General features: G+C 38.9%; 1 protein-coding gene and 1 long non-coding RNA gene across 5 annotated transcripts in view; one reads left to right on the top strand and one right to left on the bottom strand.

The window, feature by feature from the left end:
* Positions 1-222: 222 nt before the first annotated feature.
* LOC110207158 (uncharacterized) lies at positions 223-5,271 on the bottom strand. Of its 2 annotated transcripts, none has more exons than XR_002324070.2 (4): positions 5,140-5,271; positions 1,442-1,893; positions 911-1,170; positions 223-806 (listed from the first exon to the last, which is right to left on the bottom strand). It is a non-coding gene; the product is annotated as an uncharacterized LOC110207158 (long non-coding RNA). The 2 variants fall into 2 exon arrangements; XR_002324069.2 differs by having other exon boundaries at positions 1,614-1,893; positions 5,140-5,267.
* Positions 984-21,655, top strand: part of ZEB2 (zinc finger E-box binding homeobox 2) — a 140,764-nt gene continuing 120,092 nt past the window's right edge. The window contains exons 1-2 of one of the 3 annotated variants that reach the window (XM_020984736.2): positions 984-1,074; positions 3,666-3,811. In XM_020984736.2, coding sequence (XP_020840395.1) covers positions 3,739-3,811 — 73 coding nt within the window. In that variant the 5' untranslated portion in view covers positions 984-1,074; positions 3,666-3,738. Of the gene's footprint in view, positions 1,075-3,452; positions 3,561-3,665; positions 3,812-3,842; positions 4,016-21,655 lie in introns of those variants that run through there. The other 2 variants (XM_020984737.2, XM_078146837.1) reach the window with 2 other exon arrangements.

The following is a 21,655-nucleotide window of genomic DNA, read 5'->3' as shown; positions in this document are numbered from 1 at the left end:
GTGTGTGTATGTGTGTGTGTGTGTGTGTGTACACATATACATATATACTTATATATGGGCTGGAGAAAAGTCCAGAGATCATCCCACCCCATACTCTCTCTTAGTGATCCAATTCTAAAGAATTTCGTCCAACACACTTTTTGTCCAATGTAACCCCGAACACGTTGGGACAAAAACCAGGAATCCCGATCTACATGCCCTAGGATGCAGTTCACATGAGCATTTAGTTTCTTCATATAATTTTATTATATGGTTTTGGCGTCTGAAAAGAAAAGAAAATCTTAGAGAAAAAGGGCAAAGACTTTAGTGCTGGGAGCCGTACTGAGAAATCCACACAAGTTAATGTGCATCTGAAATCTGGCCATTAGAGATATCTTTGTAAGAAGAAGAGATCTTGATTGAAGACACAGGATCTTTGCCTTTAACTTTCGGTTCCTTTGAGTGCTCCAGTTCTGTGAATGGTGTTCACCGTTTTCCGCCTTGTATCCAGTAGGATTTAGTGAAGAGGATAATGATGCCAAAGACTTGATGGTTAGGGAGGGGGGAGGAGGGGGGAGAAGAGGGGGAGGGAGGGAGAGAGGGAGGGAGGGATAGAGAGAGGGAGGGAGGGAGGAAGGGAGGGAGGTGGAATTTCATTTCTTCCACTAAAGCGTTTGCGGAGACTTCAAGGTATAATCTATCCCAGATCCTTTCCCAGAGAGAAACTTGGCGATCACGTTTTCACATGATGCTCACGTTTAGTGCTCTTCAATTATCCCTCCCCACAAAGATAGGTGGCGCGTGTTTCAGGGTCTCGCCTCTCTTCTCTACAGAAAAGAAAAAGAAAAAAATGTCATTAGAAGAGGCGTAACACGTCAGTCCGTCCCCAGGTTTGTGTTTCCTGGAGTGGCAGAAAGAGATCAGTCCTAACCTGCCCAGCAGGAATAACGGTCCTTCCGACAACTCTTTGCAAGGCTTTTTACAATTTTCTCCAGGAGCTGCTTCTCTTCCACCTTTTCTCCCCCACACTTCGCGGCTTCTTCATGCTTTTTCTTCTCACCATTTCTGGCCAAAACTGCAAACAAGACTTCGCAGGTAGGTTCTTCTTTTTCTTTACCTTATTTTTTTTTCTTTTTGCATTGTATTTTTTCCCTCTTTTTCTCTCGTGGTCCCTTTGGATGGGAGTTGATTCTGAAGTAAGACATGAAGTGTGAGGGCAAGAATTTCAGGTGGGCTTCGTTCTTTTATGGAAAGCTTTTCCCTAGAGTGATCTCTCCTCTCCCCTCTCCTTTCCTCTTCTCTTTTCCTTCTCTCTCTCTCTCTCTCTCTCTCTCTCTCTCTCTCTCTCTCTCTCTCTTCTCTCTCTCTCTCTCCTCTCTCTTCTTCCTCGATCTCTTTCTTCTCTCTTCCTCCCTCCCCTTTTTTACTTTTCTTTTTCCCTCCCAAATTTTTTTCCCAGTACCTGTTCATCCAGGTAACCAAGGTGCATTTTGCTTCCATATTTCTTCCATCTTTGCAAAAGTTTTACTGAAAGTAATTCAGCTATATACAAAGTCAGTAGGTGGACATCTGCTGTCATCTTGTAGCATCTAAACAAAATCAATTACTCTAAGAATCTTAAACTTTGCATGTACCTGTTAATAATTGCAAAGCAGTGGTCAATTCAGACAGCAAATTCAGGAAAAGCCTCTCTCCCAGATGTAGTTTCCCATCCTCTCCCATAGAAAAGGGATGTTTTCTAAGCAAAAACTTTGCTGTTTTGTCTGCCTAGTGAGTTTCATTTCTTTATTTCATTCTTTGTGTGGATGTGTGTGAAGTAACACCCCAGCTTCTGTGATCATAAATAAAGAAGTGAAAGTAATGACTGGAACTTAGAGTCCTTCACCAAAGGGAGATGGGGGGGGGTCACTCCAGCTGCAAAAAAAAAAAAACTGCTGTCAGGACTTTAGGATTTTAAATTAGGAACAAATTTTAAATGCTAACTAGTCATAAAAAATAGAATTGTGTTTAAATTACCCCACTATTAATAGTTTGACATTAAGAATCCTATATAAGAGCAAAGCTCAGATGAAGAGTCCTCATGAATGCTAAGCTCCAGCTTCTGTGAATTTGTTTATACCCCCACACTCACATACACACATACATCTACTTTTGGATTTTATGTGCTCCCTGTATAAGGATGATGTAAAGATAAACTTGTAACTTCAGAGTTACAAGTAACTGGCAAAGATAAAGTTTAATTTTCATCTCTCCTTCATACATATTCCTACAAAATTGTTCAGCTTGTTAAACATGTATTTCTGTGGAGTGGACTTGTCAGGAAGAAAGGCAGGCAGGCCAGCTTTAGGATCTCAAACATTTAACCCGAGCATTTCTTTAATTCATTTTATTTTTTACAATTAAAGAACAGGAGGACAGCTCAGAAATGGCACCAAAAACAAACAAACAAAAAAGGCAAAAAAGCTTGACTGCAAAAGTCTTACTGAATGTCTACTTTGAAGTTAAGATCCTTTCTAAAATATGTATTTCCCACCCCACCCCTTACCATCGACACCACCACCACCAACCCCCCCCCCTTATACTTCCACCCCTCTCGGCAAACCAGTGGAAACTGATACTCGCTTTCCAGGTTTTCTGCAAAGCTTCTAGTATAGAAGTAGACAATAGGTGCTGGGGCTAGAACAGATTTTGTCCGGCAGAGGAAGGGTTAATTGCCCTTGTTTTACAGTTTGCATCTGTTACATCTTTTATAGCCCCCTGTTTAAACTAATCCTCAAGTCAAAGCATCTTCTCCAAGATGGACTTCTTTTCAGGATCCCTAGTATTCTCCAAACCAAGAGTTCCCTCTCTCCAAGTTCTGACAGATTTTACTCAAAAATGCAGTGTCTCTCTCCATATATATATTTTAGGCACAAAAGTTTACAAGCCAGAAAGGATATGACCATTTAGAAAGCTTGAAAGTATTACAGTAGTGGTTTTGATTTCTATTTCCTTTCTTGAAAAATTATACTGTAGCTGTTTAACTGGACCAATATGGAATAGTGAAGAGAGGGAATATGTGTATGTGGGGAGGGTGTTGAATAAATATTGTCAAATTGGGGAGGGGGGAGCGTACCGTGCAAAAGGCTTATAATTATTCTTATGTTAGGAAAGAAGGGAGGGGGAATCCCACCTGGGGGACAGCGTCTTGTTTAACTCCAAAAGGGTGATGGTGTGTGGTGGGTGGCGGGGGGCCGGGGGGGAGACCAGGCTTAACGTAATTACTGTTATCAATTTGCCTAAGTGTGCTGCGTGTGTGTATGTGTGTTTTCCTTTGAAAAAAAAATCGCCAGAAAACAAGTTACAATGTTGGGCTAAAGTACTTTTCGGAGGAAATGGTCCGCCTAGCATTGAGTCAAACAGCCTACTGTAAAACCCTGTGCATTCCCTCATACGGTCATGAGTTATGACTCATTTTGAAGATGTAATTCTTGTCTCTGATCTCCTTTGCTGGTGCAATACACAAAACATTAACAAACACAAAGCTACTCGGCCAGGGGAAGAAGTTTAGTTTTGTTTTCAACCCCGGCGAGTCCTTTTGGGTGCGTGGATGGGTTCTTTTCGGGTGAATATTTGGGCTCCCTTTGGCGCCCTGCATTTAAATGGGATATACCAATGCCCACATTGTTGCTGTGTTTGGTTGTTAGATAGAGTCTGCGTGCTGCTGAATCAGGGAGCCGAGTCCATGCGAACTGCCTGCCATCTGATCCACTCTTATCAATGAAGCAGCAGATCATGGCGGATGGCCCCAGGTGTAAGAGGCGAAAACAAGCCAATCCAAGAAGGAAAAACGGTAAGAAAAACCCCGAATCAAACTTTTCCTTTCGACTCCACTAGAGAGGGAGAGGGAGAAGGAGGAAAAATAAGCAGCAGCAGCAGCAGCAGCAGCAGCCGCCCCGGGGTTTGCTGGCGATCGCTTTTCTATGTGGCCGAGGAGAGATCCGCCTGTTGTATATTTCTGGAGGGGGAGAGAGAGTTCAAGGAAGTCCCGGGGAAAGTGAGTGTCAAAGAAACCGGGGGTTCCTAGACCCTTCTCCTGGACTACATCTCCTCTTTGCTTCTCCCACCCCCACCCCCACCCCACCCTCACATCCTCTTCTTCCTCTTCTCTCACCGCTCCCCCCACCCCCACCCCTCCCGACCTCTTTGGAGTCTCGGATCCAGTGAGCAGAGTACCAAATCTTGGGACTTTCTTCAAATTTACTGAGTATTTAAAAAAAAAAAAAGAGGAGAGAAAGAGAGAGAGAATGAATCTGAGAGCTAGAGCTCCGTTAGCTGAGCCTTAGGAATACGGAAAGTTTCTTGACTGACTGAGTCCCTTTGCAAGTCTCTCTCTCTCTCTCTCTCTCTCTCTCTCTCTCTCTCTCTCTCTCTCTCTCTCTCTCTCTCTCTCTCTCTCTCTCTCTCTCTCTCTCTCTCTCTCTCTCTCTCTCTCTCTCTCTCTTCCCCCCCCAACTAACGGTCCTGGGTTTCTTTTGCCTGTGTCCCTCTTCAAAGCTCTGCCCAGGACCCTGCTAACTCTCTACCACCGTGTGTATGTGTGTGTGTGTGTGTGTGCTTGCGCGCGCGCGCGCCTGTGTGTGTGTGTGTGTGTGTGTGTGTGTGTGAACGTATCTCTCCTTTTTTAATATGATTGCTTTCTACAACGGCAGGATATGTAAGACTCTTAGGGACCAAAGGCACTTTCCGGCCAGTTTTCGTGTCAAGATCACCCTAGCTCTAATGCCTTATGGCAGGGAAAGAGATATGGAGAGTACTGGGGAGAAGGGAATAAAAACACGCCAGTGGTTGGAGGGGGAGGAGAGAAAATAAGTGGAGGGATAGTGTGGATGAGAGAGAGAGAGAGAGAGAGAGAGAGAGAGAGAGAGAGAGAGAGAGAGAGAGAGAGAGAGAGAGAGAGAGGAGAAGAGAGGAGGTAATGGAAGGGGGGAAAAAAGGAAGAAAAAGGGGTGACATTTTAATAGGTCCATTTTTTTAAGGACTGGGCATTGCCGAAACAAAATCGTGGGAATAAAAGAAAAAGTGATTGGCATTAGGGGGTGAGGGAGATTGGGGGAGGGGAAATGCGTGAGGAAGAAGGAGTGAGACCATGACAGGAGGATGGTGGAGGAGAATACTTACTTTTTCAAAAAATATGAAAGAAACTTCTCCAGTGTAATCATAATAATACTGATAAAACAATTTGTCTAGTCGCCCATGATTGCCCTCTCCCCTGGTCTCTGCAGTCTACAGAGAGGCTGAGCTCAATGGGACGTGGTGTTCTGGACTGAGCTCACAATTTGGCTGCTTCTACTCTGGTGTGGGGTTCTGTCCCTCCCTATTTTCTCCACTGCTTCCGTAGTCGAAAGCCCCCCCACCCCACCCCCTCCCAGAGCCCTGAATGGACTTCCCGGCCCCACTTTCAGCAACTTTCCTCTAGAGATCAGGAGAAATGAAGACAATTGTATGAACCTCAATCCCTTTCCTTAAAGCTGAGCTACAGAATTTAAGTAGAGACTGGGGTGTGGGATGTGGGGTGTGGAGGGAGAATAACACAAAGAGAAGAGAATTTTTTGATTGGAGACAAATGATCCTGTCTTTCTCTCTCTAGGTTTTGTGCGTGCGTGTGTGTCTTTTTCTTGTTGTGGCGGAGGTGTCGAGCCATATGGGGGAGTGATAGAGGAATTTTAGTCAGAAACTGTTCGTTATGTTACACTGGCTTTTCTCTTTGTGTTGTCTTTGATCTATTTGCTTGGCTTTAGTATTACAAAAGAAAAAAATCAAAACAAAACCCAAGCAAAATAATATATTCAGTGGAGATTCCCCAGGATCTGTTCAGGCTGCCTCTTTTAAGTCTTGTGGTTTTTTCCCCCTATTTTTCCTTACTCTTGTGTCTGTCATTATTTAAGGTGGTCTTCACACTGGAGACCTCCCCTTTCCTCATCTCTGGGTAATTTAGTAGACACTAAAATTACACGTAATGTTCCCCTCTCCTCTCTTGTGTTTCCTCTGTTCTTTTTATTAAATGTTGGTTATTGATTTTCTAAAATCAATGTCTGTTGTGGGGCTTTTTTTTCCACCCTTACAAGTATCTAAAGCACGTTGCTGATCAACTGGATAACAAAAGCTTTGTGTCAAGGAGCCTTTTTTTCTCATGTTAAACAGTCATTTTTTCGAGAAAAGAGAATGAGATTTAAAGCGAGGTTTCCAGGAGTGCTCTTTCGCAGTAAAGACTATTTTGAGTGTTTGTTTCTTGTCCCTTCCTCCTCCCACCCCCTTCTCTTGGTTTGGATATAGATAAATAGTTTAGCCTTACAGTTAATGTAAAGACATAATATAGGTCTAGGAAGAGTGTATTACCTGGTTTCATGTTTTCTGAAAACAATTTAATGGAAAGGGGAGAGGGAGGGACTATATGGGGACTCTGCAGGTGGAACAGATAATGAGTATAATGTGTAGCACTAGCTATAATAAACAATCTTAGGGAGCAAATATGAACCTGAATGATATTTCTGTTGCATCTCAAAAAACCATGTCCTGTATATTCAATAGCTTGGGAAATCCAGAACACTCTGGGGAGGAAAGTTTAATTGCAAATTTCAAGTATATCCTCAAGACCCTGAAAACTTAATCTAAAGTCTGTACGTTAGCTACATGGTTTTCTAACTCACCCCTTACTTGTCTTTCTTCAGTTAGTTAATTGTGAAGTTATAGTTTGTTTTTCCAGTGCTTTTCTTTGTGTTCAATAATTTGTTTCTTCTTGCCGGAGCAATGTCCTGATTTTGAGAAGCAGGTAGAAGAGTTTTTCATTTTCTCTCTAGTCAAGCTCGTATCCAATGCCTTTCCCTTTGGGAATTGCCAGGATTTATCTGAACTGAGTGGATTTTTCTTCTCTCCTGGATTCATGGAAAGGATGTCACTTCTGAGCTTGTGTCTTTGCTGATAACACTAAATATGATGATGCTTATCAAAATCATATAGAAATTCCTGGAAAGGAATAATAATAATAACAACAAGAATAGAAAAAGAAGCTGCAGAAAAGATGGTCAAACAGTAAGCTAGGCTGGTGTGTGTGTGTGTGTGTGTGTGTGTGTGTGTGTGTGTTAATGAAGTCAACTACGTATAAATAGAATAAACCAACTAGGGATAAATGTGTGCTGTTGTTTGTGCATTTGAAAGGATGCTTGGTGGAAACACGGATTGGATGACAATGCTAAATAAAATTGTTAAGAGGCAGACTAGGAGGGTTGGAGGAAAATAAGTCTAGCAAGTGAGAGGAAAAGGAATCTACAATCTAAGCTTCATAATTCTCCAGAATAACTAGGTGAATCACAACTGAGCAGGGAAGCGTAGAGGGAGAATATCAGAGTAAAGTTAATCTAAGGCAGAAAATATCCCGTTTTTTCCTCCATGTAAAAAGATGAAATCTATTCCCAGAAAATAAGATGTGAAGGAGAAAAGTGGGAGTAGGGGTAAGGGGAAAGGAATCGAAATGCGAGGAGCCCGCAGACAGGAATGTGTGTCGGTTTCAGCAAAGTTCAGTCAGATGATCCACAGTCGCCTGACTCACTTTGTAACACTTTCACTGAAGCGGGAGGGGAAAAAAAACCAACCTCCCCCCCCTTTAATTCCTCTGATTACACCGCACTACGTTCACACAGCATTCTAATAGGAAGAATCTCACTGGGACGGAGATGCCCAGGTCTTGCCTGTCACCAGAGCAGCAGTGGCAACTTGCAAAGTTTGCTGCTGCCTTTGACCCCCGTTTACTGCAGCCGACTTATTGGAGATGCTCCTGCTTCCTCTCACGCTTCACGCAGAGCCTGAGATTAAGGAGAAGCACCAGCATTCCTCCCCCCTCAACTCCCCATCCCAAAAAATTTACACACGCCCTTTAAGAAAGACAAAAGTAGACAGCCATTTAAAAATGTATGGAATTACATTGTCCCTTGGAAACCAGAAATTGTTTTCCAAAAAGAAAAGAAGGGGGAAAAGGAAAGAAAGAAAAGAAAGAAAGAAAAAAGAAAGAAAGAAAGAAAGAAAGAAAGAAGAAAGAAAGAAAGAAAGAAAGAAAGAGAGGGAGAAAGAAAAAGTTAAGTCTGATTTTCTCCAAAGTTTCAGTAAAAAGCTTTCTTAGATTTCTTTAGCATCTCATTTTCAATGGTAAAGAAAAGGATAAAGTTCAGTGCGTTTGATACGAGAGGGAATAGAAAGCAAACGGGCACAATGCTATTTATAAGGACTCACCCCCACCTCCGCACTCTGACCCACCCAAAAAAAGTACGAAGCGGTAATGGTGTTGCAAAGGTGGATGGGGGGGGGGTGTGCGGAGGCCGTGGGGGGGGGAAGTGAAGGGATATAAGAAAAAGGGTGGGGGTGGAAGAAAATCTTGCTTCCTTTCAAAGATGCTTAAATAAAAGGAAAAAAGAAAAATCGCTCCAGCTGAAAGATCTATCTAGTAGGTCTCTCCTTCCTGAGATGAAGGGTTTTCCTGCGTGTTAAGGTGAAGTTTGAATACAGCTGAAAGAAAAAAAAAAGCCCAAGCTACAGAACAAGGCAGGAAAATTGCCTTTTTTTAAAAAAAATTTCAGGTGGTCCAGACATATAGCGGTCAGTTGGGACCCGACCCATCCCTGGTTATCTTTGCTAGTGTGAAAATCTTTTGCACGTAGATTACTTTTAAAGTTGATTAGCTTATAGGGAAAATGCTTTGCTGATTCCTAAAGCACTCAGACGATACTTGGTATTAAGGTACCAAATTCTAAGTGAACTTCAAAGATACTCGTCTTCATCTTTTTTCTGTATATGGATGTCTTCTGGAAGTTTTGATGTGGTACTCAGAAGGTTGGGACTTTGCATCCAGACTCATTTCTTAATCTTTCACCAGTTTGGGGAAGCTGAATTTGTATGGCATATCCTTTTGCAGCAGTATACTGCATTTCTCAACTGCATAGCCACTAGCCTGGTGACAATTTGACCCTGATGATCTATCTCTTGAGGGTAAGGTTAGAGCTGTGAATTTTAAACTTTAAATTTTCCCTTGTTACTTAAGAAAAATGAACTAATATTGCAAAGTCTTTCTTTTCAAAAAAGAAAAAGAATAAAACAAGGTTGAAGTTCCTTGCTAAACAAATGCTTATACATAAGAAACTGCTGAGAGTTTAAAAGTATGAAGAGGTTTTAAAAGAACCCAACGCTATGTTGAGAATATTTCCTATTAAAAAATGTGTCTCTCCTGAAGGTAGAAAAAAAAGTGTGTTGGTTCTTCTATAGCAATGCGGCATTCAACCCAAGAAATAGGAAATTCTTTCCCTCACAACAGTTTTTGGCATCTGCATTATTCCAATGCTTTTAAGGTGCATTTTCCTCTGTGTGAAAGAGAACTCTTTGTCCTTTTTTCTCCCAACACCATGGCTTCCCAAGGTAGACACTATTTTGTGCCTGTCACATAGAAAGGGAGTGCAGGTTTGCAGTGCTCACAGACAATTGATTGTCTGCCCTAATGTGTTTCATTTACATGTTTATAACGTCAATAGTGCTGGGGTGTCCACTGTACCATTCATTCCAGCATTCCCACAAGGGTGCAATTGTCTGAATGGCCAAGTCAGACACCTTTTTGATTGCTCTTTAGTGGTCTTTTTCGAGTAAAGAGAAAAAAAGATAGAAATCTGTGATGCAGAAACACTAGTTGAAAATATAAAGAATTAAATGTTGCCATTAAAGCAGATGTTAAAGTGGATGAAATTATGCTTTTTAACAAAGATATGGAATTTTAAAAATAAAAGCAGTAATTCCATCAAGATATTGCCCTGTTTCTCGCTCTCTCTCTTTTTAAAGTACTTTAAGACAAAATGTGACTTGATTTTTAAATCTTTAAGAATCTAGGCATGTCCTATTTATTTGTATATTGCTCAAATTTATAAATCACATACATGTATATATTTACATGTTTCTGTTTATTCCAACAGCATCAGCTTACCACTTGGAAAATCTATTGAAAGAATATTTAGGCTATGGGAAGTGTAAACTTTTTTTTTAAGTAAGATCCAAGTATTTCTTCATCCAACATTTTAAATGAAAATGATGCTAATCACTAGACTATCTGGAAGCATTTAACTTAAATCACTGTTTTAAAATAATTTTATCTTGGGTGACAGTCATGTCATTTTGTTAGTGGTCAGCAAAGTGTAACTAGGAGTTACAAAGTAAATAAAACATTGCTTTTTGAGGTGTGCTGTATTTTTTATACTTTATACATACATTATGTGTCCCTTGAGGGAGGTGAAAGGCAATTGTGCCCATATATGTATATCTATCTTTTTACAAAGGGAATTTTATCTTCAACAATGCCTGAATGTCCCATAGTTCGTCCCTCTTATTATACATATATGGGATAGAGATAGACACACCTGTAAAAAAAAAAAGTGGCTTATTTCAGATCATGGTTAAAATTTATGGCTAATCTAGCTGCTAGACTTAATACAAATTGGTCTCTTTAATTGTTCTCTGTGGTCCATGAGGAAAGAACACACTAACTCTTGTGGCTTCTGATGGGAAGTAAACAGGGGGAAAAACTTTTATAATTTTGTAGTAAATTGGGGGGGGGGGAATCGCCGGTCTGTGAAAAGATTTTTGCCTCCCAGGGTAGACACACACAGTAGATGCACCGTTAGCTGAACCCCTGACACGGCGGTCTTTTGAATGCCTTAGGTATGATTTCACTTTCGCTCACATCAATGCTGACCTGAATGCCTTTCATATCTGATCCGCTGTGTCTCTCCCAGTAAACATCCCCTGAGGGGAGAACAAAGAAAGGAGCTCTTCTTCTTCTTAATCACAATTCAGCCCTTTCACCGCCGGCAGGCTACATTTGCATTCTGCCACAGAAAGCCAAGATGAAAAGGAAAAAAAAAGAGGGGGGGGGGAGAGAGAGAGAGAGAGAGAGAGAGAGAGAGAGAGAGAGAGAGAGAGAGAGAGAGAGAGAGAGAGAGAGAGAGAGAGAGAGAGAGAGAGAGAGAAAGGGGGGCGGGGAGCAGAGGGTGGAGGCTGAGTAAAATAACTTAGGTGTTTGTCGCTGTTTGTTGGGCTTCCCCTAGTTACAAGCCTTATATAGCTTATGCTCTACCAAGCCTTGGCTCTTCTGACAGGCATATAGTGTTACAAGATGGCATGCCTGTACTATTCATGGCCACTCGCTCTAACACTTGAGGTAAAAAGTGTCAGGGAGGGATCAAATTTTACTCTGAGAAGCCGTTCTACTTAGGGTCAGGTGTGTGGACTTTCAGCTCTTGACTGCTGCCCATTATTTTGTTTTAATTACTATTATTGTTTACCCACAGTGACCTGGAAGGTGAGGGGAGTGGGCTGTGTGGGAGGGGAAAGGAAGAGCAAGAAGACAGTGAGGGAGGAGAGAGGAGGGAAACCTTGTCTCTAGATAAAGGTGGCAGCCAGAAGTGCTCCTTGGATTTCACATCTTTTAGTTCTGGTAGTGGGTGTCTATATCAGGGGGGTAGGGGGAAAGAGACAAGTATATCCAGCCTATCCACTACTAATTCCAAGGGAAAACTGGAAAAGGTTTTCCTCTTGTTTTTGTTGTTATTATTGTTAAACTTTTCATGACAATTCATATTTTCAAGTGGGGGAAGGGAAGCTAGAGAAGGAATCCTCAAATAAGTCAAAAGGGAAGGGAAGGGGAAAACCACCAAAAAAAAATTTTAGGGGGGAAAAGTTGTTCTATTTTAAAAAGCTTGAGGGCTGAGAAGTGCCACAATTTTCACACCTTCACTATAGTGTGTTTTTTTTTCAGATTTTTTAAGGATGTTTAACATTTGTGAGATGACAGCCTTTTGGTATCTCAAACTGGGTAGTTTAAAATTTTAGGGGATTTGGTGGTATTCACTTTCTCCTGTAAGAGAAAGTTTATTCATAAAGAGTTCCTGCTTACTGGGAGCTGTTTAAACCCTTCCAGGCAGACCTGTCAGATTTTACTGTGTTATTTGCCTCCATTTGCAACATGTAAAAGTAACATGCAGTTAATGGTATTGGAATGAAACCATAGTAAGAGCAGAAATCTTACGTGACAAGTTTTCAGCTGCACTATCTTTCTACCAAACTGTCAGTTTTCTAAAACCACTTTTAAGATACCAACAGTTTTTCATCCGCAATTAGATTAAACACACTAAAAACAACTTTGGGAGAGCAATCTACTAAAATAGCAGTATGAACAATCTCAAACAGGGACAGATATTTTCCAATAGCTGTTATGGCAGATTTCACTTATAAGCAAAACTAAACGAGATGTTACTAGTTGAACAGAAGCATGTGACACAGATTCCTGATTTTTTCCCAGAAGATTTTTAGAACTTACAAAAAGAGATTATCTCTACACCTTCGAGAGAGAGAGAGAGAGAGAGAGAGAGAGAGAGAGAGAGAGAGAGAGAGAGAGAGAGAGAGAGAGAGCGCAAACCTCCACCCCCACCCCCATGACCCAAGCAATGAAGGATTTAGGCAGATTTACTTCAGTAAACACCTTTGGACACTTGGGGGAAAGTAGGAATCTGTTTGCAAAAGGAGGCTTTTGTTAAGTAAGGTGCTGGGATAATTCTTTACCAGGCAGCTGTGATATTAACCTACCCTGTAATACTGGGAAACTGTTTAACTCTTAGAGTACCTTACACTTTCACTCAGCAGATAAGATTCAGGTTCCTGAAGAGTCTCCAGATTATACTTCTAGCAATTTATTTCTGAAACAAGTCTAGTATCTTGTTGACATGAAAACTGTCAAAGCAATACTTTTACTTTTAAAATGTGGTTTAGTTGGGTTGGACTTAGGTACATCAATAGGCCTCCAAATTATATTTTGTCAAATGATATTTTATCATTCAAGAGACAGCAAATGACCTCAAGCAAGAGGTATAAAAAAACCCAATACATATTTTAGAAAAGTTATTTTTATTTCTAGTTTGTAAAATATTGGGATAGTTTGGAGAAGAATTTAAGGCAGCTAGGAGGAATCTAGGATTCAAAATTTTCTCGTAGCTGTAAAGGACACTAGGGGCTTGATACAAGGCTTGTGAGCTATAAAGAAGACGTGCTATAAACTTGAGAACCTGTATGAGTCCATTTTTTTTCTGACAGTCACGCTATCTCTGCATTCACATCTTTTAAAAGAAGGAAGTATTGCATATCTTTCAAAGCTTAGGAGGTCATATGAACTTCCACTTGCCTGGTGTCAAGGCTGTCCGTTATCAAACTGAGAATTTACATTGCAATAATCTAGAATTATAAGAGGAAAGAGTTAATGTTATTTTTGTTGGGCATAAGAATAACTTTACAGGTGTTGCATTTTGGTTTAAATAAGATTGCCTTATTTAGTTAGAAAAAAGTGTAGGTGTCACTGTGAGAGCAGCCACAAATGTGTGAGAAAGTAAAGGGTATGAGACATGACAGAATTAAAGGTGTTTGCTATGTTGTTACACCGTGTGTCAAGCTGCAAGCTCCCTTTGTCACAGCCTCCTGGTGATTTGACAGCGCAGATCCACTTCCCTTCTAGGTGATACAGCATTTTTTAACTGGAGTTATAAATATGGTACACCCTTCCCATTGCACCCTGCCTCCCTAACCCATTGAATTCCATTAAAAAGCAGCTTGCTGTAAGACATAATGAACAAACACCCTTATAGAAGGGGGCTCTGCACTCAAAAGTCCCCAGAGTACCGCCAGCATTACAGTAGCTGGCATTGACTGTTGTTTGGCGAGAATGCCTTCTGCCAAATCATCCAATAATTAAGTTTTATGTTATTTGTATGAACGACCAAGCATGCAGTATTCCTTTGCAAATCAAAGGGAGGCTTAAAATTCATTTTTGGACACTCTCAGACTATGGTCAGGTCACAGTTTGGGGCCTGAATTAAACTGATCTCATTCATGATCTAATTGAGCTTGGCAAAACCTTAGTAGTAGCAGCAGCACACAAATATAAATCAAAGAGCAAAATTGAGTAAATCATATCCTTTGCTAGAAATCTATCTATGAATTATTCTGTGATTGCCAACACTGAAGTTAAACTTTGTACTCAGTGCAAAGCCCTGCATTTCTCTTAGGCCCCTGGTAGGAAAGCACTTCATAGAAGAACAGAAAGGAAGAGAACGATGATGTTGAGCATCTAATCAAATAAGATTGGGGGGGGGGAAGCAAGAAAGTATAAAGAGATGGTCACTAATCAAAATCACAGGCATTGAAAGTGGGTGCGACATGCTGCATTATTGCAAAATTAGTAGACTTCTAAAGTGGAGTGCCTAGAAGAGTAAGAAGTAAGGATAGTTACCTAAGAGGTGTAAATGAAGCAAATGTTCCAAGACAGAACTCATTTAAACCTCCTTCCTTTATACAACTGAGGATTGTAATTGTCATAATGATTCATCATTATTACAAATTTATTTATATTACTAGTCTGAGTTTGAGTTGTGGTGATGAGATTTGAAGTAGCTATTCGAGATTAGAGCATAAAATGGAAATGTTTAACTTACACACTTAAGTTACCTTTCATTTTTCACACTGCTATGTAATTAAGACTCCAGATGACTTTTCCTTAATCTAAATATAATCCCTGGAATTAAAAGTCATGTCCTACTGTAAATTACCCACTTATGAATTCTCTGTCCCTTTTTCTGGATTTCTACAAGTTATTCTAATCTGTTTTTTAAAACCCACTTTTACTACTTGGTAATTAAATTCAGAACTTTAAAACTTGTAAGTTAAACTATAATGAAATGTTTATATCATTCAATTAAATTAGTATAGAATTGGTCATTTTAGAAGACATCTTTAAAGATATTCATTAAGAATCAAATGTTCAAAGCAGCCTACAAAATAATATCAGAAGAAATATAGCTCTTGTTAGGTGATATTTAGCTCTAGCTTTTGATTGTCATCAATAATGATATGATGTTCTACTTATAAAACATATTGTGTTCCTAGTTATTGGTTCCATTTTCTTAAGTAAAAAATGTTCCTTGCATCTCATCATGGTGATGTCAAGTCTTCATTCTTCTGCAACTAGCATAGTGCCTGGTGCACAGTAGGAACTTAATAAATGTCTATTAATTGTTTGAATGATTAACTTTATACATTTATTTGGGAGTAGAAAGGCAAGTTTGACAAGGCGATCCTTAAGGAAAGGCTTGATAATAGATCAATGGATTAAGATATCATGGCATCTCTCATCTAAAACGTATTTTTTAAACTTGTGAATATGTTTTCGCGATTTCAGATGGTGGGACTCAAGCCACTTTTAACAGCACTCCTATATGGCACTCATCATTTCTCAGCCAAAATTACATTTGTGTTGTTTGATGTTTGAGAAACTATATTCAAAGAAACTTTACTATTTGCCTATTCTTTCTAGAGTACATAAGTTGCTATTTTAAACAAAAGCATATTAATGAAGTCATTTTACTTCATGAGATTTGGCAGTTTTGAGAGATAAAATTTTATATATAAATAACTCAGACTCCTTTCATTATTGACATTTTTAAGTGGAGAAATAATCTTTCAGATAATCAGTGTCCATTAAGGAACCCCCATCATCTTTGCTTTGGTGATGGATATCTGAACACGCTCACAAACGTATAGCATGCACACACACAAGCTCACTCATTGCACATGTACATACACACCTATATACCCATACATTAAACAAAAACTACTGCCTTCTCACTGAACTGCTACTCATGTTGCCTTTAATGGAAATTTAGAAGAAAGTAGTATCAGAGGAGCTCCATCAATAGAGACTTCTAATTGGTGAGGTTTGTTTTCAAGAGAACTCTCAGTTACCAAGGATTTTCATGACTGTGTTATCATTTAGGTGTACTATTAATCTAGGGCTGAAATGTATTATTGGGAGTAATTCATTACTGTGTGTATTTGGACCACCTCCTTCCTCAATATTATTAACAATATCATAGATTAAGCCAAATTGATTGCAACTTATTACATCTTAAAACAGTATTTTAGAATATTGTATAAAGATGGGATTTTAAAGCCATCTTTACAATATTAAAATAAAAGTTTAAGATTACACTGCTCACTAAGAAATGTGTGGAGTTTTACACTGGGACAGAGAGTGCGAGGTAGTCGTGCCCTGTGAAACCCAGACCACAAATGATACGTGTCAGTAGGTTCTTTGATAGGGCTTCTGGCCACAGTGTTTTTGTGCTGTCAAACTGCGATGTCGAACAAACACCTCCTCTGGGACAGAGTGATAAATGCAGAGACAGGCTGGCTTCAGCCAGTCTCAGCAATCTCAGCAACCCACCCCCCCTTTACCCCCTACCTCCCAACTACCACTCCACCCCTCACAAACCAACAACCCTCCCCTACTCCTTTACCTGAGATTGACATTTATGCAGAGGTACCCAGGGAGTTCCAAAGTGTCAAAGCTGAGTAATTATTGATACTCCCTGGTTCTTATGAATCAGGAACTCCAAAACTTCAAACAAAGTCCTTTCTTGGCAGGTTGTAGCTAGTCTCTTCAAATCTAACCAAGCTGATCTTTAAAACTTTGACCAGCTTATAAATTTGTCCATTCTTACTTAATCATTTTAAATCAAATTGCTTTCTTTCCCCCCTACACTCCTCACTACATTCGCTTTGCTATACTCCTATAGACTTATCAAACAACATAAACTAAAATTTTCCTTTAAACATGTAATCACAAAATAACTCATTTCATGCTTTCTAGCATTCTAATAGGAGGACCGAAAATTTCTAAATGTACAGTCAACTTTAGTTAGTTGGGTTTTTTGGGTTTTTTGCTCTGACCTATTATTCTTTTAACAAAAATCTATTTACTGTTCTTTTTGGATTTTAGTTGCTGTTGAATGGTTCTTTTTTTCTCTTAACATTAAATGAGTTGCCATCCTCTACTTCTGCCATCTCTAAGAAATAGATAAACCATTATATTTTTTTCTTGCTCGTATTTTAAAGCAGTGATCCTGACAGTAGTACTATTATTGCACTTTATGTGTTAGTAGATGTTTGCTGTTGCTAGTTACAGCAACACTTATCATAAGACAGCAAGAAAAGAGTAGTCCCTGGTAATTAAAGTAATGAAATATTCATTTACTCTACCTTTTCAGTAGTCTCACAAATTAGGCTGCTACATTTAATGCCTGCACTGCCTCTGTTTTTATTATAATGGCAGCTTTCGCATCTGCAATTAGGACTAATTCTGACAGTTACAATTTCTGAGGGATGGTAAACAGTGAACGAGATGTGCAGCAGTGGTATTACACGTGAAAAGCCCTTGTCTCTTTAACCTTGTTGTTTTTTTTCTCGCAGAGGTTACCTTTTCCCGATGGTGCAAAATCGACTTGACATAACTGTTCATCAGTTTCAGGGTTTTCCCTGGAGGTATTTGCATCAAATCAGCCCAGTCAAGCTTCAAGTTGAAATTGGCAGGCCAGAAACTGACAGGGTAGGGACTGGAAAAGAGACAGCTAAAGTGCAGGCGGCAAACTGACAGCCACAGAGTGAAAGACAGAAAGAGAAAGAGAGGGAGAGAGAGAGAGAGAGAGAGAGAGAGAGAGAGAGAGAGAGAGAGAGAGAGAGAGAGAGAGAGAGAGAGAGATTTTTCAACTTAAATGAAAAGGAAATATTAGTTCTAAAGTCCTGGATCCTTAAAGGTAGTTGAGATTCAGAGCACCTTTACAAAGTTTCTAGGACCAAAAAGCACCAGTCCTCCTCCAGTGGGTATACAGTCTAGTTTAATGTGATTGGTTGCTTAAAGAGGAGTGGTCAAACCTAATTAAATCTAAGAAAAGTTCTGTGGAACCTCCAAATCATTTACTAAAGCATGAAAAAATCTAATGGCCACATAGAATTACGAAAAGGAAATAAATTTATTTTTAAAAGTAAGTCTAAGGAAGAATTGTAATCCTTTTAACTATCAAATTTATTTTCCTGTGATTCTTTTCTGAGGCACATGAATGTTCGCAGAACCAAAGTTCCATAGAAGCTACTAATTCAGACAGATAATTGAGTGAGAAAAGTTCTAAGAGCAACAAAAATATATTTTGGTCAACTAAAGCCAAGATGTTTCTGTGCAGAAAAAATTCTATTGGAATAAAAACAAATAATTCTATATTTATAATTACACTTTTCCTCTTGTCAGCTCATGCCTCAGATCATAACATTTCAACATTTAATTATTTTCTAAAATCTATAGGAAAAGTGGCACAATCTTGCAATAAAGACACCACAACTTTTATTTTTAACATCACAAATGCCACTTTCTTGCTTGATCGACAGAAACAAAATGAAAGAAAATGGAGTGGTTGCAAAACCTTCCTGGTTGCCTTTGCAAGGAAAAAAGCACAAAACTGTCTTCTTTTCCCTAGAGTTAGAGATTGTTGTGAGGTTAAAAAAATGTTTACCTACATTTTTTAACCTTTTTTTTTTTGGGGGGGGCTTTACTGGATGATTAAAAATCCTTCTCACTTTCCTACCAGACTTGGGGTAAAGTAAGCCCTCGCTTTCAAACAGACTTCTAGGTCTGTGTATGACAGGCATTGGCTGATCTGCTGATGCCCATTCGACAGGCACTGTTGAACTAAAGTGGTGTGACGGCACAGTTTTGTTAAGCTGTGAACAAAGGGCTGGAGATGCCTCGCTGGCATCATCCATGTGCATATTGGCCTTGTCACAGTTTTGCTTGATTTAATGCTCTGTTTATTCCTAGATATTAGAACTTAAATTCCAAACAATATGTTTTCAAATACTACATACTAACTTTATTTTAAAAGCTTTAACTCTGAAGAACCTAAGATCTATTTGTTGGTCCAATTTCCATGCAGCCAACATTAAAACACAGCTTTTGAGATAAATAGATTGCCATTAGCCTCTTAACTGTTGCCCATTTAAAAATGGGATTTCAGTCTAAAAAAAGTCTTATTAGGGTAAAAGATTTATTTTTCTTTGATCATTTGTTGGAAGTCATTATTTATTTCAACACTGGATTTTCCTATAAGCTCCTAAGGAAAGGTTACCTTATGTGCGGGCAGTGCATTCTCAATGGACTTTAAAAATGATATGCTATTGAAATGATGTTCAATCATAAAAGGAGTCATTTACAAATACCTGTAAGTATAGTCACACTGCTGCTGGTGGAAAGGTGGAAATAAAGTGAGTTTATAGTAATATTGAACCACTTTTAAGAAAAAGAAAGCAAGAGAAATTGGGGTAAAATTTTTAAAAATTTAAGTTTTTCATTATAAGAACTCCTGATTCACAGTTAGTATTCCTTTAAAAAAAAACAACCTGAAGATTTTGGGATCAAATTTAGATTCCAATGCCCTGTTGAATGTGCTTTGGGTTTTATCTAAGAAAGGTTTCTTTTTCGTTGTTTTGTTGTTGTTGTTGTTGTTGTTGTTCTTCACCCATCTACTCCCACCACCTCCTTTTTCCTCTCTTCAGGTTTGCTGCAAGTGTTTGTTAAGAGATTAGTTAGTGAGCTTATATTGAGGAGGTAGCCATGGGAAGCAGCTCTTTGCTGGAAGGAATGTTCAGTAGGTCAGGGTGTGAAGATACAGGGAGCTGTAACCAGCTAAGGCTGGAGATCAGGTATTTCCCCCTTTGTTTCCTATCAAAGACAAACTGTTTATAGAAAGGTCTGTCGTATGACATCAAGTCCCAGAAAGAACACAGATGTTACCACTTTTGAGTTTCTCAAACAGTATTGCTCAAACAAGTTTATGAAAAAAATTAAATAACATTTTATCTTCTTTTGCCAAAGCACTCCATTTTCATCCTCAAAAGAGGCTGAAATTTGAGATCCTCAAAGATATTTTGCTTCTCTCTGATCACAAAACATACATCTATCTTGAGAGCTATTATGAGGAAGGTAAGGAAGGTAATAGCTGAGGGAAACCAATAACCTATGGGAAAGCATTCCTGGGCCTCAAAATCGAAGCTGAAATTGAATCCACAATCTACCTGTCTTTATTATGCTTTCTTTCAAATATGACAGTTTTACTGATTTAAATCAGTTGCCTTTCTTTTAGTGGTTCCTTTACTATATCAAGTACTTTACACAACATAGGTAGGTGGTGACTGGCCTGGTATGTTTTAATGGTGAATTTCTATACAGCAGTACGAAGAAAGGGACTTAAACCTACTGACAGAGACCACCAGATCCTAAGGGATTTATTTTCTTTGGATGTTTAAGAGACTTTAATGCCCAAGTCCTATAAGAGTTAACAGAAGTTGGATGTGTACTTCTTCAGCACAGCCAAGAGCAGACTGGATCCATTTTATGTAGAGATGGAATAAGTTCTTACTCAGAATTCAAAATGAATCTTGGTGTACATTTTATGTGTTTTGTTCTCTATTAATAATTTTAGCAAATATTTATAAAGTAGACAGACAATCCAGGAGACCATCTAGAATCGCCCACCACCTCCCAGCAGTATCTGCATCTTCTTGCCAACTCACAACATTTACAGTCATTAACTTGCTGTAAATTATGTCACCACCCTAACTATAGCAAAGGGTTGTTATACAGACCAGCACAACTTTTTACCTTCTTAGCCAACTGTCTTGGATCAGAATTGTCTAAAGGATAAGATATAAAGGGAACAAAGTAGAAGAGCAAGAATATTTATAGTTTCCCTTTCAACATTCACAACTGCTCTTTCCTCCTCTTTGCCTTCTTCCTGAATCAGGCATAAATAATAGGAATCCATAAGATTGTGAGTTCCTTGAGGGCAAGGACTGTCTTTTGCTTTTTGTTGTATCCTCAGTGCTTAGCATAGTGTCTGGCATGTAATAGGCGCTTAATCAATATTTATTTAATGATTGACTGAAATAACTGCCAGGTGATACAGAATTTGAATCACCAATGGGCCAACATTTCAGAATTGTCATTACTGGATGATTTTAGAAAGGTTAGAACAACTTTGTGATACCAATGGAATATACTAATTCAAGAGAACTTTTAGAGATTGTGGGGACAGTATCAGAAAAATGTGTTCATCTCTAGGGTATCTTAACTTACATAAGGACAAATATTGATCTTGCATCTATGTTACAGGTATAATAGGTATGTGTATATATATACATATACATATATATGTGTATGTATGTGTGTTAGTACATACCTATAATATATAAAATATATAGGTATAATAGGTATATACCTTAAATATGTATGTGACATATAGGTATAATAGGTATATGCCTATAATGTATATTACATATATATATACCTATAATATATATAACATGTATATATTTTAGATATATACATATTATACCTATAATATAATTAGGTACCAAGTTCAGAATAAACTGATCAAAGAATCATGGGGTTTAAATTGGTAGAGGTTTTAGAGATCTTCCAAGTCAAGTCCTTTATTTTACATATGCCAATAATAGCTAGCATTTATGTAGATAGCACTTTAATGTTTTCAAGGAACGTTACAAATATTTTCTCATTTGATCCTCACAACAACCCTGTGATGTATGTGCTATTATTATCCCCATTTTGCAGACTGGGAAACTAAGGACAAAAGCAGTTAAGTGACTTGACCAGGATCTCACAGCTAATCAGGTATCTGAGGTAGAAATTTGGACTCAGGTCTTCCTGACTCTGGGCCCAGTA

This window comes from Phascolarctos cinereus, unplaced genomic scaffold (assembly GCF_003287225.1).
Source record: "Phascolarctos cinereus isolate Bilbo 61053 unplaced genomic scaffold, phaCin_HiC Scaffold_726;HRSCAF=1367, whole genome shotgun sequence".
Taxonomy (NCBI): Eukaryota; Metazoa; Chordata; class Mammalia; order Diprotodontia; family Phascolarctidae; genus Phascolarctos; species Phascolarctos cinereus.
The sequence above is the reverse complement of the archived record's forward strand: the minus strand, read 5'-3'. Positions and strand labels throughout refer to the sequence as shown.